Source organism: Cheilinus undulatus, linkage group 8, assembly GCF_018320785.1.
Source record: "Cheilinus undulatus linkage group 8, ASM1832078v1, whole genome shotgun sequence".
In the NCBI taxonomy this organism is placed as follows: domain Eukaryota; kingdom Metazoa; phylum Chordata; class Actinopteri; order Labriformes; family Labridae; genus Cheilinus; species Cheilinus undulatus.
Window position 1 is genome coordinate 50,410,611 of NC_054872.1, and position 27,623 is coordinate 50,438,233.

General features: G+C 38.0%; 1 protein-coding gene across 6 annotated transcripts; it reads left to right on the plus strand.

Moving 5' to 3' along the window:
• The first annotated feature begins 1,882 nt into the window (after positions 1-1,882).
• On the plus strand, positions 1,883-27,592 carry LOC121513172 (dentin sialophosphoprotein-like). 6 transcript variants are annotated; one of them, XM_041792738.1, is made up of 14 exons: positions 1,889-2,039; positions 6,019-6,108; positions 7,712-7,780; positions 7,857-7,938; positions 12,290-12,343; positions 15,994-16,047; positions 18,336-18,389; positions 18,558-18,647; positions 18,738-18,827; positions 18,917-19,006; positions 19,097-19,186; positions 23,059-23,116; positions 23,601-23,817; positions 26,135-27,592. In XM_041792738.1, exons 4-14 carry the CDS (start codon positions 7,895-7,897, stop codon positions 26,266-26,268), a joined length of 975 nt encoding a protein of 324 aa, XP_041648672.1. In that variant the 5' UTR covers positions 1,889-2,039; positions 6,019-6,108; positions 7,712-7,780; positions 7,857-7,894; the 3' UTR covers positions 26,269-27,592. The 6 variants fall into 6 exon arrangements, with proteins under 6 accessions (XP_041648671.1, XP_041648673.1, XP_041648676.1 ...); XM_041792737.1 differs by lacking the exon at positions 6,019-6,108 and having other exon boundaries at positions 1,883-2,039; XM_041792739.1 differs by lacking the exon at positions 6,019-6,108 and having other exon boundaries at positions 1,883-2,039; positions 23,062-23,116.
• The last annotated feature ends 31 nt before the right edge of the window (positions 27,593-27,623 follow it).

The window sequence follows — 27,623 nt, forward strand, 5'->3', positions numbered from 1 at the left end:
CCTCTATTTTGGTGTAATTTCAAACCCTCTTATTTACATCCAAACACATTAAATTCATGCACAGTTGATACACCTGCTGTTAATAAACATACAGGCAAATGATTGGAGAAAAAGGTGATGCATCTACAGACTTTAACACCCAGTCCTGCTCCAAAACGCTTCCTGTAATCCCTCATTTTCAGCTGGTTTGATCATCAGTAGTGTAGCCCTAAATGTTCAAATACTACATGTTTGAGTTATTATGCTCTTTAAAGAGCAGATGAAGCACTGTTGGATATATCTGGGTGTGTATATTCGTAATTTTTATGTGTACTTTAGTTCTCTGGATGTGTCAGCTAAAAAGAGATGCCTCCAGGTATTTTGTTCACTCACTATGATTACCTTTACTTAAATGAGGAGGGGGCTCGTGTTGCTCCTCCCTCAGAGCATTCATATTACACTTGCGCCCGTATTTCGATCGTTACGGTAGGTACAGTGTACCAGTTTCCGTTTTTTAAAAATAAAGCGTGGTGTATTAAAATGTGATAGAAAGACCTGGATCACTATGATCCAACAGTGGTTTTCACTCATTGTACACATGATCTGGGAGCGGGTGAGCTCAAATACTCATTTTTGACTAAACATATGAATAAAGAAAATATAAGAACTATTAAAATCTAATAAAAAGAGGTGTGTATCAGCCGTAGTTATGATCAACACTGATTTTGAGTCATCAGGTCACATGACTGAAAATCAGTGTTGTTTAAGCTACTGAGCTTAAATGCTATATTTTAATTTAAAAATATAAAAATACAAAATATATGGCCCATTGAAATTTAATCAAAAGATGTGTCCTGGATCATAGTACTACACAGTCTGACACAGACACATTTCTCTTTTATGGATGTATTCAACCCATATATTTTCTATCAATATTTTTAGTTGAAAATAAACATTTCATTTCAATAGCTTCAAGGTCATGTGTGTGACCTGATGACTTAAATGTGTGCTGGGTGAAAATACTACACAGACTTATATTGACACAGGTCTTTTTATTTGAGTTTAATAATCGACACATCTACATTAACATTTATAGTCAAAAATGAGCATTTTAGCTCAATAGCTCCCAGATCATCCACAAAATGACTGAAAACCATCATTGGATCACAGTGATCCAACTGTTTCCATTGCGTTTTAATACACCACGCTTTATTTTGAAAAACGGAAAGTGGTACACGCTTTTTTTTTAACTTCTTTATTGAAGACAGTACACATATTCAGTCATTAATACAGATGTAAAACAACCAGAGTGCTACAGTCTTAGCTCTCGTCGCTACAACAGACACAGGTAGGTTCTTTGAGACGGCGTTTGATGTCGGAGAAATCTTGTGGAGCGCCATCTTAGTGACATCATCATGCTCAGGTCTTCCCAACACGCCGTGAAAACTGCAAAAGTCCCAAAATAATCCGAGCACTGACGGTGTTAAATGACATCATGAGTGCAAACATAAAATAAAACTGCATCAAAAACCTTGATGCACCGCTTGTCATGAACAGATTCTAGTTCTTTAGAGTCCTTCACTTTCTTCATTCGCTAGAGACGGTCACGTTAACAGGGCTCGTGTATGTCTGGACTAATTCGCAGTGCTTCGTGCTTATGGTCAGTGTGGTCCGTCACTTAATTGTGTCGTACCAGAATCAAAACCCGGAGCATTAGTTCCAAATACAAACCTAACTATTTTAACAGTTTTCAACTCTTTTTAACATTACAAAACATCAATTATAAATGCATTTATTCTTCACATGAAATTCTGAACTTGTGACATAATTTATGACTCATATAGTTTTAGCATAACAGCACTTACACTTCCTGAGCCGTTCCTGTGTATCTACCGTAACGCTCGAAATACGAGCGCAAGTGAAACGTTGGTGCGGCCAGGCTGGATTGGCTGCAGTTCTCTCACAAGTTACTTTCGATTTTGTTTGTTTTTAGGAGGTTGTGTTTGATCGTAGAGAGGTGACGTAAAATATTTTGGCTTTGCACTTATGCAACATCTAAGGTAACTACAAATGTTGAGTGATGTTTGCTAGCAATGTGAACTGATGTTTGCTGAATCTGTAGGTCTGTTAAATTATAACTGCGTCACAGACGTCCTAACACCGCCGTATTGAGGCCTTGTCATAATTTCGGCCCAAACTGATCTCGATGAAACATTTTAGGAGTGTTTTGGATGGTAACATTTGCTAATATTCGTGTGGTTTAGTTTTTAAAACCTAAACGTTGAAGATTGTGACGCCGAAGAAGGGATATTAAACGATTTAAAATGACGTCTAGATTCAGTTTTTATGAAACTATGTCACAAAATAAAGACTATCTACAAAAATGGCATTAAGATTTAACCCTAGCCTGATGTTTTAGTCAAATGTAACTTTACAGGACCTTTAGTACACGAGAGAAAGCTCAAATTTCTTTACAGTAAAGTGAGAAAATGGGAATAGGCAGTGGCGGAGCTAGGCTTTTATCCTTGGGGGGGCCAGAGGGTGGCCAAGGCTATTTTAGGGGGTCCACAGACTATGACAATGAATTTGTTTCTCGAACAATCAATTGCAATCGGAGTCTCTAAATGTTGAAATACATTTAAGTACATATTAAGCACAGAAATTGAGATTTATGTATGTAATTTGCAGTTAATAACTAAAAACCCTCACAGAGCTACACATTTTAATGACTTTTTAGTTTTTTAAAAATGTAAAAAAAAAAAAAAGGAAGAGAAAAAAATGAGAATGCCTTTTCTTCTAATTCAATTTAATCCAGTTTTCACATGAAGAATGTCATGCCATCAGCTTTAAAGTTTATGTAAATTCAAAAGCCTCAGCTGTTTGAATAAAATGAATTCTAGATAATTAGACATTAGAGAAATTGACAACTAATATCTAAACATTACAGTGACAGTACACTTCTGAAATGTGTGAGTAGTTTTGTGTTGTAGGTGAGCTTTCACGTGAATATAACAACCATTTACATTTCTAACGATCCTGTCATGATTTTTAAAATTTAACAAAGTAATTCCTGACCTCCAAACCCATTCCTGAGAGTACAGGGCAGGTCATCCAGGTGAGCCTCCCTACGCTCCCATCAAAGGTTACCTCTACCTTTTCGTTGTCAGTGTGATTCTAAGAGACAGAAACAGAGAAGAGGACAGAAGCTGGGTTTCCATTACACTTGGAAATGCGCAAAATCGAAATAGCGCAATAAAAAACTGGTAATGGAAACACCTGAATTTCGAAAAAACCCTAAAATATCGCTAAAAATTTTTTACGCTTTTATGAGGAGGTTTTTCAGGTGTTTCGATATAGAAATATATTGCAAAAGTGCAATGGAAACACTTTTTCCGCATTTACAAATCACGGGATGTGACGTACGGTGTCATGTGACCAGTCACTCTGAGACAACATGGCGCGGTACGTGTAGACAGAAGAAGAGACGAGACTTTTGTTAACATCATACTTCTAACCTTATGCGTGGCTTTTGCCATACATACGGACTTTAACTCTGACCTATCATCCGTTGCCCTCGTCTTTTGTTCAAAATTATCGATGCAACCGTAGATGTAACCAAAACCGTACCAACATGCAACAGGTTTTGAGCGTCAAGCTTCCCTACAGCGGATTCACGCAAGATGAGATTTTACGAGATTTGCAAGGCCTATGCCCAAAACTCCCTTCAATGGAAACGCATTCAAAGCGCAATTGTACTTAATCGAAATTTAAGGAATATCGCTTTTATTGCGAAAAACTGTAATGGAAACCCAGCTTCAGACACATTCAGTTAGACATTTGATTTTCAAATAAAATAGTTTTAAACTGTTTAGAATGAAAAATATCACATAAAATGTAAATGTCAATATACACAGTTATTAAAAAATGAAAATGACATCGTGTATGTACTTGCATCCTGCAGAATTTCCACCAAATTCAGTTGCTTACCGTAGTACATCTTTAAGAAGGCAACATCTTCTTCCTCCAAAGACAGATGACAGACCTCACAGAAAAGACCCTGATGGCTTGGCTCGGTTGTGGGAGATAGAAGACAAAGATAAAAAACACATAGTTTTATAAGGATACTTTGTTTATCTAAGAAACTTCAGAACCTTTTCAGATTTTTAATTCCAAGGGATTACAGGAATTAGACAAGAAGATGACATATAAATAATGGTGAGAGGGGAAAAAGCATGAGGCCAAATGGAAATGGATGGAAAGGAAATGGGAAAAAAGCAGCACAGGCTGAGATGACATGAGAAATAGAAAATGATGCAGGCTATGAGAGGAAATGTGGAGATTTCAGCAGGAAGAGAGAAAAAGATAAAGACAAGAGTAAGAGAGACAAGGAAAAGAGTACAATCAACAATGATCAGTAAATAATGATGGGAAAAGAGGAGGATCTGCTCACCTCTGTGTGATGTTAAAGCTCAGCCAGCAGCAGGCAGGTGAGACAGGTGAGGAGGAGAACACCAGACTCATGTTTTTATCCCGTTTCATCCGCACCTCTCTGATGGACCAGTAAATAACCTTAAACATAAAACACAGACCTTAGACATGATGCTAGAACTAAAAGAAAATTATTTTTCCGCATTTCAAATTCAATAATTATTTCGGCGTTCATTCAGAGGATTTAGGGTTAAATCTATAACTTTAGCAGCTCTAATCCTCTCTTATCAGAGTAAAATGCTGGTGGAGTCCCACTAAAAAGTATGACAACAGACAGAACACTTGTATGGATTTAGCCCCTGTTTTAAGCTTTATTTTATCATTAAGTTTAATTAATAACTACCTGTCAACACAGTGTGGTCACTAACGTTAACTTAGCGGTACCCACCAGACTCTTTCTGCCGCGGTAAAGCAGTCCTCCTGATGGTACTTTTCTCTCCGTGGAGCCCAGGCTGTTCACCGGGCCATGGCAATTTTCTCCCCCGCAGCTGCGTCTCCTCGCAGGGGTCCAGTTGTGGCGGTGTCCGCTACATCGATGTGAAAGGCACAGCTAGCTTTTGGCTGACGGGTGGAAATCTCAGATAAACTGACCATAGCTGTCCTCCGGAAAGCCTGCTGTTCTGCCAGCCGGCTGGAACTCTTGTCCCCCACACCTGTGGTACCTGGCGCGGCTTCATTGGGGCGGGGTCCGCTGCATCCGTGTGGGAGACATAGCGAGCTGCAGGTTGATAACCGGTTAAATCTCCTTGACACTCACTGCTAGTCAGATTTTACATCTTAAAACTTAAAGATGCTGAAAGAAAAGAATCACTAAATGGTGCGAAGACTGTTGAACAAGGCCGCCGGTTATCGGTTAAAGTACCCGCTTCCATAGCTCACAGACTCTCCGGTGAAGGAAAAGACGACATGGGTTGAAAAAGCCGGACAGTTTGACTCAAACAGCCTCCCGCTGCTCTCCGCTTGACTTATAAATCTACATATGAAATAATTCACGAGAAAAGTCCATTACTTCGCTTAGAAGAATTTAAGTTTAGCAGGCTTCAGCCGAGCAGTTTACGTAGAGCCGTTATTTTCGCTAGCATCCTCTCCTTCTGTGGCGATTCTTCTTGTTAGTAAGGTGGATTACAACTCTTTCTGGTACATGGCGCCACCTACTGTACAGGAGGGACTTGGTAGTCAATAAGCATCACTGATTTTAAAATACAACTGGTTAATTTTGACAAGATATGCGGTGCCATGACATGTCAATCATCTGGGGTGGCACCTGGGGGGTCCAATCAGATTTCAGAGGGGTCCAGTGCCACCCTGGCCCCCCCTCTAGCTCCGCCCCTGTTTGTAGGCTGCTCCATCTAGACGAAATCAGGATTACAACATCTTTCTCTTTATTTATTTATTTATTAAATAAAGATTTATGTTTTTCAAAACTCAAGTGTAGAGATGATGTTTAATTTAATGAGCTCAACATAAAAAAGCTCATTTAAACCACTTTTTCCATGCAGTGGACTGAGAATTTACCACTTTATGCTAATATTTATGTTTCTACAAATACAGTTTGTGATTGTGGTGGCAGTTTTGAACAGAACCAAGAAAAGTGCTGATGAACAGAACTAGATCTGTTGTGTGGACCAAGGTCAGCTAAAAGTAAGTCAATAGAATCAGAGAAAGTTTTAATGCCTACTACGTTTAAACATTTAAGGAATTCAACTGTAAGGCATGGTTTTGGTGCTTCAGTTAAAAAAAAAGAGCGCTTTTTGACCATAAATAACCAGAATTTTTACATAGCATGAGGATTTACAGGAAAGCTTTACTTTAAAGTAACTCTGATTACTTAGCGACAGTAACGCATTACTTTATACCGTGCTGCACTCAACACTGATGATGAGTACCGACCAACGCTGCTCAGCTCCATCCATCTCTGCTGTTCACTTCTTGTTTTGTATTGAGCATGCTGATCAATAAATACTGAACCACATAATGTATATTTACTGAACAGAAAGTCAACGTTTAGCTTTCATTGAGAGATTTCTCATAATGATGGAGAAATGCACTGAAAAAGACACTTAAGGTTGTGCTGGAAGCGGTCATACATCCTAGTTTAGCCTCCATTGCACATGTGCATTCTGGGACATCTTCCAACGCAACAGGAAGTGCCTTTTTCAGGGCATCTCTCCATCAGAAATTTACAAATGAAAATAAAAAGATTTTCTGTTGAGTGAATACACTTTATGAGCTGCCATCCTCAAATCAACACAAGGAGCAGTACTGAGAAGGAGGCTGTGGAGGAGGGCGGTGCTGGTCTTAACTCACCAGAAATACTGTGTGTGTGTGGGGGGTTCATGTTATGGAGGTCAGTTTGGACAAAGCCACGTCCTGTTAAATGAAAACGTTCCAGTACCATTTCTTCCTTCCAATTCCAATACCGGGGTGTTCAGTATCCGCAGACACCGAGTACCGATCCGATACTGGTGTGAACTTTCTGGACTGACTGCAGAATAGCAGATTATTTTAGACCTATACTTGCCCCTGAACTTTCATCTGTGGTCCTCGTCTTGTGTTCAGAACTGTTGAGGCAACCGCTTTAGATGTAAACATAACTGAGCGTCCAGCTTCCTTGCAGCAGCTACTCGCAACACGAGATTTTACAAGAAAGTGCAATTTTACTTTGTCGAAATTTAAGAAATATCGCTTTTATTTTGCAAGAAAACCTGTAACGTAAACACAGCTACAGGCTCTTTCTATCTCTCCAATATGCTCTATTCAGGTAGCATGATGGCAGAGCAGCCTGCCATTGGCTGACAGACTTTCACAAAGGGTAAACGGTTAGCATTCAAGCGGTAAGCGGTAATAAATTATCATAATTGGATTAAAAAAAGCATACGGTATCGGGTCTACTGGTGTGGATTTAATCATTAAAGTCCCCAAAAGTCACACCAGTTACAATCTCACTGAAAATGCTGCCACAAGGAATTCAAAGGCATCAAAAGTATCAACGAGACAGCACAACAGCTAGCTTCAAGAGGAAAAACAAGTGAGAGGCAACGATTTATGGTTCAGAAGTTATTTAACTTTGATAAACGGTGACACTTCTTGTTGTGTATGACAGCACTGGTAGGCATAATGTTCACATCCAGAGAAAAACTGTCATACAGCCACCATTCTTTGCTGCTGCAGTGGCTCATTTGGTTCTTCTTCTCTGCTCTGAAAACACTTCCACTTTCTTTTGAAACGGCTTCATTTCTTTCAGGACTGGACAAGAACGCCAAGTTCCTATTATAGAGGATAAGTCTAAAGGACAGCCTTTCCTATCTGAAAGGTAAATCTCTAAAACTTTTACCACAAATGTTGTATACACTATGTTTACCTTTTTAATGCTGCATTTTATTTCTCAGAGCTCAGTAAAGACTCTTCTACACCAAGTGTTTGCTTCATGGGTGGTCAAAGTTCCACTCAGGCACCTGCTGTTTCCCTAAGGTAAGATTCCTGTCTAAGTTGGCAACAGAGGGTTTTAAAGTCATGAATATTGACTTTTTATTTTTCAGTGCTTCATTTTAAGGTCCAAACAGAAAGGAAAACATTCTCCTACTCCAGTTTGTTTGTTAGTTAGTTAGTTTGTTTATATGGATCCCCATTAGCTTAAGCATCAGCTGTGAGCTATTCTTCCTGGGGTCCACAGTTTACATTGTGACAATACAGTTTATACAATCAGAAATCACAGTATACAAACATAAGACAATACATCACATTGCACCAACAGAACAGACATTTCAACAATTACAACTCACACAAACAAAGTCAAAAACAACGGACATTACAATTGCTCCGAGGGACTCGAAAGAATAGACGTTAGCAAGCCCATGTGTTCAACAAAGTATTCAGAATTAGTTTTGGCTACTAAAGTTTCTCAGAGATAATATCTTCTCAGTGATTTTTTAAAACTATAAAGAGTATTATGTTTTTTAATATCATTGGGAAGCGAGTTCCATTCCTGCATTGCTCTGTATGTTACTGAGCGCTGAGATGATGAAGTCTTTACTTTAGGCAGAATAAAACAACCTCTAACAGCATGCCTGATAGAGTAATGATGCACATCTGTACTAAAGGGGAGCTTTTCATACAAATTTAAAGGGTTTTTAGTTGTTATGACATTCCGTAAGAAGACCGTCACTGCATATAATAATCTTTTTTTTTAGATTTATTTTTGGTCTTTTTTGTGCCTTTGTTCGAGAGAGGACTGTGGATAGAGTTGGAAACAGGGAAGAGAGTGGGGAGAGACATGCAGGAAATGGTGCCACAGGCTGGATTTGAACCCGGGTTGCTTGCGTACATGGTGCGCACCTTAGCCACTCGACTACCTGCACGCCCCATATAATAATCTATTTTTAACTTCAACCCATGTTAGATTTTTATGCATTTTGCTGACATTTGACCTAAACCTGCATGACAGAGCCACACGTGCAGCCTTATTCTGGGCCAGCTACAGTTTCTTAATATTACTGATGGAAATGCTGGACCAGACTACAGAGCAGTAATCCAGACGAGAAAGAAACAAAGCCTGAATTAGTTGTAGAACTATTTCTGGTGAGAAGTACTCCGGCACCTTTTAATAAGAGACAAAGTATTTCCCATCTTAGTCACTAATTTTTGTACCTGCTTGTCCCAGGACAGTCTATGGTCTATAATAACACCTAGAAGTTTGACATAATCTACCTGATTTAATAAAGTCTGCTTTATCCTGAGCTCAAGCTTCGGTTTAGAACATAAACAATAAGCAGTTCCAACTACTAGGCTAGTTGTCTTGGGTACATTTAATACAAGTTTATTGCTGATCCAGTCTACCACTGACTATAACTCTCTCTCTAATTTAACATTTAAATGATCAGCATTTTTATCTGATAGATATATGGTTGAATCATCAGCATACATTGAGATACTTGCCTTATCTAAAACAGAGGGAAGGTCATTATAGAAAATTGTGTACAGGAGTGTTTTTATTTTTTATGAAGAAAAATAATAACTTTGATGCCTAAATCTATAAAAATGTGACTATTAACTCAAAAAAAAACGATGATAAAAATGATGAATGTCCTCAAAACAGACATAGTAGGGACCAAGGGTTAAAGTTAGATGATATTGCTGTCAGTTTAGCTTGATCTCGTTCCTTCATAAGGTCCTCTAATTCTTTATCTAACCATGGGCTGTTGACATTCCAACTGTAAATTTTTTAATAGGTGCATGATAATCAACTGTAGTCAATAAAATTTGATCAAACACCTGGAAAGCTTTCTCAGGATCCTTTTGTAGAAAAACCTCAGACCAGTTTGCCTTCTTGACATCTTCTTCATATTTGGCCGGATTGAAATTCCTCATGGATCTTTTCATAATAATTTTTGAACCTGGTTTAGGAACTTTTGTCTTTCTTACAACTGCATTAAGATTATGGTCACTGCAGCCCATCGGAACAGATACTGAATGAGAGCAAAACTCAGATCTGTTTACAAAGATATGATCAATATAAGAAGCTGACCTGCTACCATCTGTTTTTACACATATTCTAGTTGGTTTATTATCTATGATAGCCCAGAAGCCGCAGTGCCACTCATCAATTTCATTTTCATAGGACAAACAGAAGAATTCCAGTCTACATTTTAATCACACATAAATTACATTTTATAATCTGTACTACTGGCATGATCAAGCATATCACACATCCTATCAGATATTCACTATTAGCACTGGGTGGTCTGTAACAACATCTTATCAGTGTTGGTTTGAAATGGTTCAGACTTATTTTAAGCCAAATTGCTTCAACATCAGCAAACATTAGATCAGACATCACTTTGGCAGATAGATGATTTTGAACAAGAATAGCAACCCCTCTTCCATGTGCATTTCTCTCATTTCTAAAAATACTATATCCGTGAATCATCAGAGAGGTGTCATCAATGAAGAATCTAAATGAGTTTCTGACACTGCCACACATGTGAATATTTGATAATAGTAATGTGTCTTTAAAGAGTGACATGTCCATGGGACAGTCTATTGTCTTCAAATGCAAAGAATCAATTTCAGAGAAAGTCAAGTCCATTTTTTTATTTAAGTTCACAGTTTCTATTAATGATCTTCTGCTTTTAATACTCTACTGACTTTCAGGACTGAGCTGGAGAAAGGCAGACTCGTTGTTGCTGGCTCTCATTTAACAGTGTAATGAATTTCACATGAAAAAACATAAAATACATGTTCACAACATTGAAACATCTACTCAACAGAACATGCATTTTCCTTATGACCGAAAAAAACACAGAAAATAAACGTATTCCTCTTAAGCAAATAACAATTCACATTTGTACATATTGTTATGCTTTTAACTTCAATGCATCTTATAGAATACACTTAGAAGTACTATTTTTACCAAACAAAGTAATACTAGACACAGAAAATACACACACGCTTGCAAGGCTGTGCTGAATCCACCATTCGCTGACTAGAGTTAAGCCAGCAAACATGTTCTGCTGCTTTCAAGTTTCAAACACTGAACAAATGTGCTTAAATAATCTAACATCGACTTATTTTACTGTTAACGTGTTCCTTATAGCTAAGGTAACCTTTTACACATAGTTTCATTCATTTTATCCTTAAATTTTACCTGTAAAGGGGAAAGATGCAAAAGAAAGTCAGACGTGTTGTTGCTGGCTCTCATTAAACAGTGTAATGAATGAGGAGCAGGCATCCTACTCCCCCTAGTGGCTAAACCCGGAAGTACACCCAAACAAACAAATCTCAAGACCAATCTAATTGATAGATTAAGTTTAACAAGGTACAGTAACATTTTTACATGACTATTTTAGAACATACTGTTACTCTAATCCATTTGAATTTGGGTTTAAGCCTTCTTAACTGAAAATACCACTTTTAAATGCTTTTTGCATAGGAGTTAGACTTAATAGCTTAGTGATCGTTTTTACATCTACTTCATTAAGAGGTATTCCTGGCTAGAAATAAGATTCATGGCTTGGGTAAGATCTGAGTTTCTGCAGGTGTCTGACACATAAGGCATTTGAGTAGATTTCCAAGGAGACAAAACACTCACCACATTAATTGATCAAGAACAGTCAGGGCTGCCTTCAGTCAAAGTGAGGCCCTAAGCAGATGCTGGTATGACACACACAAACATGACCACCTTGAGTTGTGTGAATTGAGAGCAGCCAGAGAGATACGATTTAAAGAGTGAACAGAGCGTGCTTCTACACAGGTTTCATTTGATCCTTTTAGAAAATGCTTCCACTGTACAAAGATAAAGTTCTGCAGAGGAACCCTGCATGTTAATGTGATATTCACATGTTCACCTTAAGCAGGCCACACACTACACAGTAATCATGCTGGTTGTCCAGGTGTGTCATACTCAAACGCCCAAACTGTCACAGAAACAGAGATTCACCCCCCTCACTTTTGATCAGAACTGCCCAGTCAAAGGCAGTAGGCAACTGGACAGGAAGTGCTGGTGTTAGCCCCGAACATTTTCAATGAAGCCCTAAAACATGAAGAAATGACCAGATCATCATGTTCCCCATCTTCTCTGCTCTGATTGGCTCAGCCATTCTCTCTCTCACACGTGTGAGCTTCCAGAGATGAGAGAGATGCCACAAACATGAAGTGGTTGTCTTCTCATTGTAACAGACAGCAGTGTTGGTTAGAGAGACGGAGCAGAGAAACCTGGAGAGAGTTTAGTGATACAATGTAGGCAGTGTTTGTTCTCATGATTGTAGGACAAATATTTATAGTCTATGTACCTGATTTCACAGAATACCTCCTTCTGTTCATACAGGGAGATAATTGAACATGAAACTAAGATACAAAGGCTGAGAGCAGAGTTGGAGAGGTAAGCAGTTCCTTCACTACTGGTCAAACTGTTTGTGAAGCTTGTGTGATGATGGAAACATTTTGTAGTGAGTCTAGATATCAGCACCTTCATAATGTAAATGTAGGCCTGTAGTCATTGTTTCCTACTCTGACCAGTTGATATTGAATGTGAAAAGGTGTGTTTGAAATGTGCACAGTTGTATTTGAATATAAATGATATATTATATTATATATATATTCACACTATACTGTGAATTTTAGCAAAATACTAAACCTTGCTGTTAATTCATTTCCTTCTAGCAAAATTGACTATATATTTATTTTTCTAAACCTAGTAATTTGATAAATTACTCCTTGCATGTCATGTTACAAACACCATGTTTTACTGTGATAAACATGCAACTTGAAATGTCAAGACAAATAAGAAAACTTCAAAGTGTCTTCTCAAACCATGTCTCTTTATTGAAATTGAACATATATTCAGGTATGTGTTAAGTATCACTGCTGTCGTGCCAAAACCTTCTGCAAAAAGGTCAACTTTTCAAGGTTTAAGAAAAACTGGCCAATTTTAATGTGTTTATATTTTGGCTTTTTAATGAGTTTGATGGTTCTTAGATCATCAAACTTTCTCATAACATAAAGAATAACTTCAAACTTCAATTCTACTTAAAACACTAAAATAAAAAAACAAAAATAAATTGGTTTAGGACTGACAACAGCAATCTGCTTCAAACGTTGCTGTCTAAGAAGGTTGTAACACAAACAATAAATATCAAAAAATTTGGTTGTAAAAAATGGCATCACTATAAACTTAAGTTTCCCATAGGCCACTACAGTACATTGATGTCCACAGATCTGGCATGGAAACATTATTAGAGGTACTGTAGGATATCCTGGTCTAGAGACATTTTACTGTAGATCCCTCTGAATTTCCTTGCTGGACAGAAACTGCAAGGATTCTGTCAAGGGAAAAAACAACATTGGAACAAAGCAATAATACATTAAATGAATTGTCTGAATTCTGTTTTTAGCAACTGTTAAGATCAAGCTGTTAACTGGCAAAGAATTTACTCACTCTGTGTGCCTGCGGTGTTTGTGCGTCATGTCAAACACTAGCTAATGCTAATCTTACAAATGACCTCAAACTTAGTGAGTGCTGTTTTTTGCCTATTCTAACTAGCAAAGCAGTAAAGCACTCACCTGTTTATTGAGTAGATGGAGTTGGATAACAATGTGATTTCTAACTTCACTCTCTTTCCAAGCATGTGCTCTCACCTTCTTGTTCCCAAAATGCAATGCCAAAAATACAGGAAATTACTGTTTTCTTTCCTTGAAGCAGTAATACAGTAAAATCCTGTTCTAAACCGTTATTATACAGGGTTGTCCTGTATTTAAACAAAACAGGATCTTATGGTTGAAATTTTCAAGTAAATTTACAGCAGTTTTTTTAGAGTGCACTTTGTCATTGAAAATATCTCCCAGATAACCTGACACGCCAAAAAAAAAAAAAGCTTCAATAGGAAACGTTTGAGAAAAGACAGAGGATTTGAAAAAAACTCAGAGTTTGATTGGATGAACCTTCTGTCTGTCACATCTCCACGGGCCATCAGAGCAACAAAACACGTGACGTAGCTTCTATCGAGCAGCGCGTGCGCAGCCACGCGAAACATGGCGACTATAGACTAGTGATGCATGATAACTAGTTTTCTGAACCGATACCGATAACCGATAATTTCCTACTCCTGATGGCCGATAACTGATAATAACCGATATATTTTTTTCAATTGTTGATTTAACAGATGAAGTTTAATTGATTTGTTTATGCACATCTGGGGGTAAGAAGGGGTTAATTTGTAGTGAGAAAAGATGTTTATAACTCATTTTTGTGAGAATTCAGCATGGCCTCTCACTGAGTGTGAGTCAATCAGTGCAGTGCCAGGTGTGTGAGGACTGATTGCCACTGATGAGGGCCAGGTGTGGCAAACTGATTTAAGCACCTGGGCTGCAGCACTCTGTGCTGACTCATTACCTCACCTTCAGAGTTAGTGAGCGCATCTCCTTGTGTTTTCCTGTGTTTTGAGCGAAAGTTAGCACAAACATTACTGACAACTTACCTGAGAATATTACCTGTGAATTAACAGTTGAAGTGGATTAGTGCTGGAGGTCTTTGCCCAGTCCTTTTGTTTGGTTTTCACTGCTCCGGTGACCATAGTGTTTCATGGGAGAAAGCTTTTCTTCCCCCTTAGAGCTTTGTTTCTAATCAGCTGCTAGGCAGCGGTGGTTTTGTTCTCTTTTCTCAGTATTATTTTAGTTGGGGAGATTCTTAGTTTGGGTTGCTACCAGTTTGGGTTCCCTCCTTCCCTTTCCCAAATATCGCTTGCGATTTTAGTGGCTATCCTTCTGGGATAGCTTTAAGAACCCCCCCCCCCCCCCCCCCGAGTCCGCAATTGTGTCCCACTTCCCGCATTCTGACACATTTTAACTAATATCACTCATGTTTTTCAAAAAACAAAGAACCATTCTGACTTTATAACTGTTATTATAGTTAACTTTTCTTAGTTAAACATTTGTGTACCAAGTACAACATACATAAACAACTGACAGGTTTTCCCCCCTAAAACCACTGGCCAAAGTCATAGGCAGTAGGCATCTGGACAGGAAGTGCCGGCATTAGCCTCGAACATTTCAGTGAAGCCCTAAAACAGTGGTAGGCAACTGGCGGCCCGCAGGCCAAAATTGTTCCACCGCCAATAATACCTGGCCCACCAGATGACATTGATTAAAAAACTGATTAAAAAAAATATATATTTGCTATCACACAAACAACACTCTACACAGATTTCAGAACATTTATTCAAAAGTCGTGACAAAATATGATAAAATAAAACAAAGCAGCATCTGCTTGACTTCAGACGCACACTGGCTTGAGGTAGGAACTTAATTGGTACATGTGCACTCTGAGAAAAGGAGAAAAAAAGAAAAATGGCTCTCTGTGTGCCACTGTAACAGACAAAGTGCAAAATCTGTTTCACTGAATTAAAACAAATAACAAGCTTGGCTCAAAGATCAAATAGATAAATAATAACAGCCTGTAGCAAATTTATTGATTTTAAATAAATAACTTTATTAAGGTACATTTTTGTACAATATATTATGGTAAAGATGAGAAAAAAAAAGATTTTTTTCAGTAGGAAAGACAGGTTTTGCCTGATGAAGATGTAATTTTGGGCCGCCATTGAGTTGGTCAGAAATTTATTTGGCCCGAGGCCAAATTTAGTTACTGACTCCTGCCGTAAGACATGAAGAAATGACCAGATCATCATGTTCCCCATTCTCTCTGCTCTGATTGGCTCAGCCATTCTCTCTCTCTCTCTCTCTCTCTCTCTCTCTCACACGTGTGAGCTTCCAGCCTCTCACCCTCCATCTAGCGTGTTCCTGGGTTCACTATGACAGTCCAAGAGCAGGAGAGAGATGAGAGAGATGCCACAAACATGAACTGGTTGTCTTCTCATTGTAACAGACAGCAGTGTTGGTTAGAGAGATGGAGCAGAGAAACCTGGAGAGAGTTTAGTGATACAATGTAGGCAGTGTTTGTTCTCATGATTGTAGGACAAATATTTATAGGCCTGTTTACCTGATTTCACAGAATACCTTCTTCTATTCATACAGGGAGAGAGATGAACGTAAGGATGAGAGACGAAGGCTGAGAGCAGAGTTGGATAGGTAAGCAGTTCCTTCACTCCTGATCAAACTGTTTGTGAAGCTTGTGTGATGATGGAAACATTTTGTAGTGAGTCTAGATATCAGCACCTTCACAATGTAAATGTAGGCCTGTAGTCATTGTTTCCTACTCTGACCAGTTGATATTGAATGTAAAAAGGTGAAGACAGAGGATTGTTTCAAACTTTGTTCTCTTAATCAAAGCCCTCCATATCACATCCTAGCATTTTTGTAATCTGCTACTCACAGTGTGTTTCTCCACTTTTCACCATTACAGCTGCTTTGTTTTTGTCCATGAATTTGCTCATTGAGTTTCTCATACCAGCAGTGAAACAGGAGTGTGTTGTGTGATTCAGATGGATGAGTGTGATTAATGAAGCTAAACACTGTCTGCTGTAATGTTGACTGATGCAGATCATATATAGCTAAATAGACAGCTCCATTCAAGTGTTGCTGTCTAAGGTTGTAACACAAACAATAAATATCAAAAAATGTAGTTGTAAAAAAATGGCATCACTATAAACTTAAGTTTCCCATAGGCCACTACAGTACATTGATGTCCACAGATCTGGCATGGAAACATTATTAGAGGTACTGTAGGATATCCTGGTCTAGAGACATTTTACTGTAGATCCCTCTGAATTTCCTTGCTGGACAGAAACTGCAAGGATTCTGTAAAGGGAAAAAAACAACATTGGAACAAAAGCAATAATACATTAAATGAATTATCTGAATTCTGTTTTTAGCAACTGTTAAGATCAAGCTGTTAGCTGGCAAAGAATTTACTCACTCTGTGTGCCTGCGGTGTTTGTGCGTCATGTCAAACACTAGCTAATGCTAATCTTACAAATGACCTCAAACTTAGTGAGTGATGTTTTTTGCCTATTCTAACTAGCAAAGCAGTAAGGCACTCACCTGTTTATTGAGTAGATGGAGTTGGATAACAATGTGATTTCTAACTTCACTCTCCTTCCAAGCATGTGCTCTCACCTTCTTGTTCCCAAAATGCAATGCCAAAAATACAGGAAATTACTGTTTTCTTTCCTTGAAGCAGTAATACAGTAAAATCCTGTTCTAAACCATTATTATCAGTGTTGTCCTGTATTTAAACAAAACAGGATCTCATGGTTGAAATTTCCTTGTAAATTTACAGCAATTTGTTAGAGTGCACTTTGTCATTGAAAATATCTCCCAGTGGCACAGAGTCTGAATCATGGGCGTGTTGAGATAATGTAGTTTGGGCTATTTGTATTTTTCTTGAAACAACACTAAAAAGAATGAAGTCATTACATAATACAGCTATGCAAAGAGTGGTGGATTTCAGATGGAGTTAAGATGTTTGTTTATCACATCCCCCTTGAGACCAAAGTCAGCAAAACCCAATGGTTCAACAGTTTATCTTGGCAGATTATTTTGGGATCAAAAGAGCAGGACCTTAGTAAAAAAAAAAAACAAAAAAAAGGCTGTGGATCCCAGGGTGGCTAAACCAGCAGGTGGGACAGTGAGGTGGAGAGAGGAAGAGGACCTGAGAGTGTGGGAGGGGGTGCTGATGTTCAGGAGGTCAGAAAGGTAGAGAGGGGCGAGGTTATGGATGGACTTAAAGGTGAGGAGCAAAATCTTAAAGTCAGTGGAGAAGTTGACCAGGAGCCTTTTGCTAAAGTGGATTTAGTGCCGATGAGGAGAACTTGAGTTTTATCACTGTTGAGTTTGAGGAAGTTGTATGAGAACCAGGATCAGATTTCCTGTTAACATTCACAGAGGGAGGAGGGTGGAGTTGGGTTTGGTGGATAGAGCTGGGTGTCATCCACGTAGCAGTGGAAGTTAATGTGGAATTTACAGAAGATGTGACCAAGAGGAAGTTCATAGTTGATAAATAGTAGGGGGACCAGGACAGAACCTTGAGGAATGCAGGCAGAGACTAGAGAAGGTTGGGATTTGAAGGATTTGAGTTGTGTGAATTGAGAGCAGCCAGAGAGACATGATTTAAAGAGTGAACAGAGCATGCTTCTACACAGGTTTCATTTGATCTTTGTAGAAGATGCTTCCACTGTACAAAGATAAATTTCTTAAGGGGAACCCTGCATGTTAATGTGATATTTCCATGTTCAAAAACATGAACTGGTTGTCTTCTCATTGTAACAGACAGCAGTGTTGGTTAGAGAGACGGAGCAGAGAAACCTGGAGAGAGTTTAGTGATACAATGTAGGCAGAGTTTGTTCTCATGATTGTAGGACAAATATTTTTAGGCCTATGTACCTGATTTCACAAAATACCTTCTTCTGTTCATACAGGGGGAGAGCTGAACTTGAGAAACTGTTAGGAATTCAGAGAGCCATCTCAGAGAGGTAAGCAAACTGCTGATCAAACTGTTTGTGGAAGCTTGTGTCTAGATATCAGCACCTTCATAGTATAAATGTAGGCCTGTAGTCATTGTTTCCTAATCTGACCAGTTGATATTTATTGTTTAAGTTTGTATCACTAATCTTTGCCATTCTTTTATTTATTGATTTAAGTACCAATGAAACTGGATCAAAGTCTTCTGACCATAGCGATGTGTCCATGAAGAGTGACTGCTCAAAGGATCTGCCATTAAAATTCAAAAGGTAAGACTCAGTTTTTAAGTGAGGAAGCAGAACTCAAATGCTCAAATTTGTGTCACTAATCTTTGCCGTTCTTTTATTTATTGATTTAAGTACCGATGAAACTGGATCAAAGTCTTCTGACCATAGCGATGTGTCCATGAAGAGTGACTGCTCAAAGGATCTGCTGTTAAAATTCAAAAGGTAAGACTCAGTTTTTAAGTGAGGAAGCAGAACTCAAACGCTCAAATTTGTATCACTTATCAATGCCATTTTTTATTCATTGATTTAAGTACCAATGAGACTGGTTCAAAGTCTCTTGACTCTGGCTGTGTTTCCATGAAGAGTGACCGTTCCAAGGATCTGCCGTTATTTTTCAAAAGGTAAGACTCAGTTTTTAAGTGAGGAAGCAGAACTCAAACACACAAATTTGTATCACCAATCCTTGCCATTCTTTTATTTATTGACTTAAGTACCGATGAGACTGGATCAAAGTCTTCTGACCTTAGCTGTGTTTCCATGAAGAGTGACCGCTCCAAGGATCTGCCGTTGAAATTTAAAAGGTAAAATTAAACTTCTTACTGAAGCAGCAAAAGTTGAGTGTAAATATTCTTGAAATTGGCTTGTCCTTTTTAATACTCCATCTAAATGATCTGTAAATGGGTTTATTTATGATATCACAGATCTCTGAAGCCATTTTCATATACAGTGGCACATAAAATTATGTGATCCCTTTGAAATGATCTGGTTGGTCATCAAATGTGATCTGATCTACATTGAAGTCACAGGTATAGATGAATACAATGTGCTTCCTTAGTGAACCCTTACCTCCAATTTCCAAATACAGCAATCACGCTGCAATCCACCGGTGGATCATACAGCAAAGCACATCATTCCCTCTCTAGTCAGAGCATTTCCACAGCCAACGCTCCAGTCCAGCAGTGGCGCGTCCCTGAAGAGCCACTCCGCTCCGCTTCGTTTGGGATACGCCGCAGGTCTATTTTCAGCACTGGCCTTTGACAAACCTTGTTAATTCCCATTGATCAGAAAGCTCCAAACAGAAAGTCACAAGCCCATAATATTCAGTTCTTTCAAAATACGACTCCCGATCATAAATCATCACTATATCAACATTACGTCTCATCCTGCAGTGAGAGCAAAGGGTGACTGAGAGGTCAGTGGGTCACAGAGCTACAACGGCGCCATTGACGAGGAAAAGTTAACTTTTGAGGACATTTAGCCAAAGAATTTTACATAAAACCACAGATCCTTTAAGCAAACATTAACTTTTTAACTTCCTAATGTACTCACCCAGTGGCAGAAGCAATAATATCATGGACTTATACCGGAAAGGATGATAAATTAACCCAAAAGATAAAATAGTCTGCTGTTGACATGCTATTCCAGAGTGAGCTTGCAGTTCTCCCGTGATCTCTGTCCACCGATCAGGGCTGTGCGTCGCGGCACAGCACTCTAGACATGCTTCCAGTGGGCGAGGTCGCTCACCTTCGGTTGAAGGAAACCCACAGCGCTTCGGTGCACAGTGCAGTCGTCCTATGTGGAAATGGGGGGCTAGGGTAATGGCTCCAAAAAGAGCTAATAGAGTAAGGAGTTAGCACACCTTTAGTCCAGTTAACTAAACAAGATTGGAGCCAAGTGTAGAGCTATTGTGGCCTATACAAACACTCAAACTTTTTGATTTTGTTCTTTACAAGAAGCATCTGCTGAAGTGAACCATGCTTTGCAAAAACGAGATCTCAGAAGACCTTCATTCAAGAATTGTTGAATTGCATAAGACTAGAATGGGTTTAGAAGTCATCTTGAAGACTTAAGGTTGTCACCTGTCAACAGTTAAGCCGGGTGTACACTTTGCAATTTTCCTCTGATTCAGACACAGATTTTAAGTTGCACAACTCACTTGGAAGACGGGCCGACTTTCCGTGGGATCGGGTGTCGTTTGTTATACTGTGTACTAGAGGTGTCTTTGACTAAGGATTTTCATAGTCGAATCTGATTCGTCAGGTTTTGCCTGTAGTTGACTAATAGTTGAACAGCATTTCCGCTAGACTTTTTTGTCCCTGGTCAAGGGTGACCAGCAGTCCTCAAGAATTCCAGCCATTTAGAACAACTACCGGACATTTGCTTTAACATTATTTTGCTGCATTAACAGCAGCAAAACACATAAATCTCTCTCTTGTTTTTCTTTGTGTAAGTGGTTTAAAGTATCCAAATGAAAGCTGCACACTTTTCCTTACAAACACACTGTCAGTTACACAATATACGCCCACGTTAAACTCATAAACAAAAACAGTTAGCTTCACATTTGCACTGTTAGCCTGTTAGCACTTTGGCCACTATCATAACTTTGCAGCTTACAACAGCCAAATACCATCCTCCACTGACAACAACGAAGCGTCCAAACATAACAAAAGTGCTCTCTTAACTGGATACCGCGTTAGAACTCTACATTTCAAATGAATAATGAGTCTTACCACCAGCTGCTAATATCAGTCCTCATGATGATATAACTGTAACCTCTGCTAAAGCTGGAAATCCAACCATCCTGGTTTATTTGGACTAGTCCCGAAAAGACAAAAGCTCCATAGCAGATAGTCTGGTCCAGTCCTCCTCTCATTAACGGCTTATCCAAGACTACTTCTGCTAATTAGCCAGTATATCCTGAGCATTAACAACCAGCTACGTTGAAGAGAGACAGAGCCTTCGTTATAAGCTCCAAGCGGTCCATGCTGTTCTGCACGATGTGATTCTGTGTTGACTACAATCCAACTTTATATGGGGACTGGTCATAGGTAGTCTATCGAAGTCCACTAGAACTCTGCCTGGCGTAGGCCTCTCTCTCTGCTGCTGCACCGGTGTTTACGACGCTCAGCTATACAGTTCCCTTTGTTTCAGCCTCTCTATTACTCGCAGCGATGACACAATATCCCTCCATACCGCTGATGATATTAAGCCTTTGGTCAACCAGGAAAACCTCACTTAGATTAAAATTCTGCTTTACGAAAGCTCTGGTCAAACTTTCCTGCATAGTCCCCAGCAGTACTGAGCATGCGCAGAGAGATAGCTTTGCTTTAACGTCACCGTGCATGCATAATTAGCCATGTGCTTGCAGTTTGAGGAGATAAACAACCCCAGCACTGCAGGACAGTAAGTGTAGTAAATTAGTCTACTTTTAGTTTATATTAACGCATTCTCACAACATATCTTCTAGGTTACACAAAATATAATATGCAAGTATTCAGTATTTACTTATCTGGTCATTTGCATGTTTTCTGCTGGACATTTTGACTGGTTGTATTTTTATCTGCCAGACTTCCCTTTTTACCAGCCAATGACCAGCAAATGCCGGCTAACGGAAACTCAGGCTTAGCAGCCCCATGTAGTCAGAATGGAACGATCTTGGTTACATAACATTCGACTTTGAGGTTCATAGTTGAATCAGACTCCTCTGAATTGAATCGCCGACTATTGTGGGTCACCCCTACTGTGTACTGAGGGGCACAACAGCTGACCACGGCCCAACTATGACCTGATGAGCTGCTCCCCACTGGTCAGATGGATTTCTGGCATGATTGATATTTTGGTCGTACGACTACCAGACACTTAACAGTGAAAGCAGAAACGCGAGCAGAATAAACAACTTTGGGGGATTATTTACCTTTGTAAACTGCCAGAAAACATCCTAAATTGCAATGACAACAGCTGGAATGACTTTCAGCCCTTGCTATGATAAAGGAAATTAATGGGCAGAAAATATTCCTACCTGCAGACCTGCAGCTGACACAGATGGTGATAGAGAGAGGTAGTGGGGGAGAGAGAGAGAATAGACACTTCACTCACAGTGTGTGAGACTTTTTTAAAAGGAAACTCCACGGGTTTCTGTTACAGTACGTCCTGATTTGACTCACACAGTGTGAGCACTCAGGTCATGTGAGATGGTCGTGTGTCATACATGATTCAGTCGCACAGTATGAGTTGACATAATCAAAACTAAAATCTGAAACTGAGTGTAGACATTCAGCACTATTCATTGTTTGAAAAATCCTATAATAAAGCCCGGAACCTGTAAATTAGCAGACTGATAACACCACTAATTGATGTAAAAAACAAAACAAAACAAAACAAAAAAAAAACTCATGTCTTGTTGATATTTTTATCGTACAGAATGTATCCTCAGCATTAACATGAGCCCATCCACAACTTCATGAGGAAAATTTACCAGTGTGGAAGCAGGACAGAAGTCGCTGTGGTGTAAATTTTGGTTGTTGTACCCTAATTTCAGGACATTTCAGAAGTTTTTATTTGACAATGGATGATTTGTAGGATTTTTAAGTAAACAAATTATAATTATTTAAAGTTTTGTTTGTGAAATGCCACATGCTTGAAGTTGAGATTATAGACCATGCTTTCTTTACAGCAGTCATGACGAGACTTCAGAGACCGGTGGAAAAAGAGACCTGGGCTCTATATTTCAGGTGTGTAACTTACAAGCTGACTGACCTTAGCAGCCACAGATAAGAGAAATACTCTGTAGTCTGTATTATTTACTTCAATCCTATTTTCAATCGTCCAGTCTCACATTTATGCTTCATATTTTTCTGATTACATAGCAGAAAGATTGTCTTAACAGACAGAAACAGAATAAAGGGCCTTGATGAGCAGAGTGTTTAGAAATAAAAGCCTCTTTATCTGAAGCAACAAGCTAATCCCAGTGAGAAGAATACCTGGGTAGATGGTGCAGAAGGAGGGCTGAGATTGCATTATTAAGGTTAATATCACAACAGTGTTGGACTGTGGAAAGGACTTAAATTAATTTACAGATACACTTTAGTGGCTACTACTATCAAAAAGTGTTTTTAATTCACAAGAAAAGCAAAGGATCTTTTTTTTTTTCAAATCATCAACTCATGGAAAATTTAGAGCCTAAGTAAATGATATCATGATATTATTTCATTACAGCTTGTCAAGGAGAACACAGTTTCTTTTGTAAAGACCCAACTGAAGTGGTGTCAGAAGGTTCTGAGCACAGATTCCCCAGATATTCTCCGGTGGCTATGTGGGGAAAATGAGGAGGCTGATAAGAAGATCTGGAGGAGCAGGGACGCATTTCTGACAATCACACTGGACTTCATGAGGACAATGAACCTGGGGGACCTTGCAGACTCTCTACAGAACAGTAAGAAGCTTGACCTTAATCAACTGTAAATATTGGCCCATATCAACTTTAAATATTGGTCTTAATCAACTGTAAATATTGGCCCATATCAACTGTAAATATTGGCCTTAATCAACTGTAAATATTGGCCCTAATCAACTGTAAATATTGGCCTTAATCAACTGTAAATATTGGCCCTAATCAACTGTAAATATTGGTCTTAATCAACTGTAAATATTGGCCCATATCAACTCTAAATATTGGCCTTAATCAACTGTAAATATTGGCCTTAATCAACTGTAAATATTGGCCTTAATCAACTGTAAATATTGGCCTTAATCAACTGTAAATATTGGCCTTAATCAACTGTAAATATTGGCCCTAATCAACTGTAAATATTGGCCTTAATCAACTGTAAATATTGGCCTTAATCAACTGTAAATATTGGCCCTAATCAACTGTAAATATTGGCCTTAATCAACTGTAAATATTGGCCTTAATCAACTGTAAATATTGGCCTTAATCACCTGTAAATATTGACCCATATCAACTTTAAATATTGGCCTTAATCAACTGTAAATATTGGCCTTAATCAACTGTAAATATTGGCCTTAATCAACTGTAAATATTGGCCCTAATCAACTGTAAATATTGGTCTTAATCAACTGTAAATATTGGCCCATATCAACTCTAAATATTGGCCTTAATCAACTGTGAATATTGGCCCTAATCAACTGTAAATATTGGCCTTAATCAACTGTAAATATTGGCCTTAATCAACTGTAAATATTGGCCTTAATCAACTGTAAATATTGGCCCTAATCAACTGTAAATATTGGCCTTAATCAACTGTAAATATTGGCCTTAATCAACTGTAAATATTGGCCCATATCAACTCTAAATATTGGCCTTAATCAACTGTGAATATTGGCCCTAATCAACTGTAAATATTGGCCTTAATCAACTGTAAATATTGGCCTTAATCAACTGTAAATATTGGCCTTAATCAACTGTAAATATTGGCCCTAATCAACTGTAAATATTGGCCTTAATCAACTGTAAATATTGGCCTTAATCAACTGTAAATATTGGCCCTAATCAACTGTAAATATTGGCCTTAATCAACTGTAAATATTGGCCTTAATCAACTGTAAATATTGGCCTTAATCACCTGTAAATATTGGCCTTAATCAACTGTAAATATTGGCCTTAATCAACTGTAAATATTGGTTTATATCAACTCTAAATATTGGCCTTAATCAACTGTTAATATTGGCCTTAATCAACTGTAAATATTGGCCCTAATCAACTGTAAATATTGGCCTTAATCAACTGTAAATATTGGCCCTAATCACCTGTAAATATTGGCCTTAATCAACTGTAAATATTGGCCTTAATCAACTGTAAATATTGGCCCTAATCAACTGTAAATATTGGCCTTAATCAACTGTAAATATTGGCCCTAATCAACTGTAAATATTGGCCTTAATCAACTGTAAATATTGGCCGTAATCAACTGTAAATATTGGTTTATATCAACTCTAAATATTGGCCTTAATCAACTGTTAATATTGGCCTATATCAACTGTAAATATTGGCCTTAATCAACTCTAAATATTGGCCCTAATCAACTGTAAATATTGGCCTAAATCAACTGTAATTATTGGTCTATATCAACTGTAAATATTGGCCTAAATCAACTGTAATTATTGGTCTATATCAACTTTAAATATTGGCCTTAATCAACTCTAAATATTGGCCCTAATCAACTGTAAATATTGGCCTAAATCAACTGTAAATATTGGCTTAAATCAACTGTAAATATTGGCCTAAATAAACTGTAAATTTTGGCCTAAATCATCTGTTAATATTTGCATATATCAGCTGTTAATATCTACTGTATGTACAATTTGTATTTTGGAGTTTCAGTCAGGATTAACAGACCTATGTTAAAGTCTTTTTATTAAGTAATTTTCATTTCTTTAAATTCAAGTTGTGTTCTAAGACGTAAAGTTTTAGGTCTGAGCTACATGAATATTTTGATATCAATGTATCAATACCGGCTTAAATAAATTTGGAATATCTGCATAATGGATACTTGCAAAAATTCAAAATTGTTTCTCCTTAAAAAACTTGAAACAGGAGAAAATTCTGACTTGATCTCAAGTTTTTTGTAAATATGCTTGATAACTTGGTAACCTCATTTATTATTTTTGGTTGAACACACTGTCCACAGCTGTTGTTAATGTCATTCAATCACACAAATGACACACAGTTACCATTGACACTTAGATTGACATTAAAAAATAACTGAAGCACCCATCTGATTGATTTTCAGAGCTCAACTTCATCGTCAGAGGGACATCAGCAGACATCTCAGAGGCCTCATCCCAAAGAGATCGACAAAACAGATCATTCATGACAATTATAGCTGACTATTGTGGAAACCGGCTGAAAAAAAGGAAGGACTAGGTCTGAAAGTTTTGAAGAGTTTAAATGCACAGAAAATGACAGGATCGTGTACTAATGAGCAGCTATCCACCTTATTCCTAACCCCCATGATGCCTTGCAAGAATTCTGGATGAGACTTCATGTCTTCTACTGGCGTTGTATTAAGGAAGGTAATCCTTACTGTTAGTGATTTAGAGTTTAAAATGTGTCCACATAATCTCAAACAGTATAGTGTGACTGTTCCTCTGACATAAACGAATAAGAGAAAAACATTCAGATAAAACATTCAGATGTCTATCTAAAAACAAGGTTGACTAAAGCCTAAACATAAACATCAGCATGGATACCTAGGAAAATACAATCACACATTTTAGTTTGTTCATAAATTCTTATTTTATAAATCAGTCCCACTTTTCATGTGTGTTTCAGAAAAATTCACGAGTCACATGATCACCTTTCAGAACGGTGATTCTGAAATCCATATTAATTTATGAAACATCATATCCCTTATCATTTGGACAGTGAACAGCATTAAAACACCACAGCTGGTAAAAACAGAGGTTTAACGTCATCCAGTTTCAAATTCAACAGCAAATAAAAAACTCAAACATTTCAGGAAATGTAAGTTGCACCATAAAATAATATTTAGTTCGATGTTTAATTTAAAGTTTTAAGAAATATCCAAGTTAGTCTTACTATGAGCTACCAGTGTGTGAAACACTACACTACAATAAAGGTGAGAGTAGATAAGAGTAGGAAAAGGCCCATAAATAGTTTAAAAAACTATAATAATAAAAAAACGTGATTGTGGAATACACTGTTCTGTCATTCTCATGAAAAGATTTGTACACAGTCTTGTACCTTTGCCGTTTTCTTTATTTTTAAATGCACTGAATCAAATACTTCATAGTGATGAGGAGGCAGGTAGCTGGTTAGCTTGGTTCATGTATTCAAAACGAGGATTCAAGGATTTTGCAAAATGTTTAATTAGAATTTGAATGGGGAATTAACTCTTAAAACTAGAGCCACCAAAGAGGGGGTCGGGCACTACTGAGCTCTATATAACTGGAATTTTCACCCATAATCAAACCAACAGTAGAGCCCCAGGAATAAGGTGGATACTTCACTCCCATAGACATAATATGGAAGTAGATGCTAAACTGTTTGACTGGTCAGATGTTGACGCCATATTGGTAGAGGCAGGTCTGCTAAATAGGGCAATACAAGTAGATGAGGATTAAAAGTATTAAAAAGCACAAATTAATACATTAAATTGATTCTAATGAAACTTTTAATGCTTAAGGATCCATATTTATGGAAGTAACGATAATGAAAACCACTGAGACAAAAACTAAATCAGGGCTTATTAGAAATAA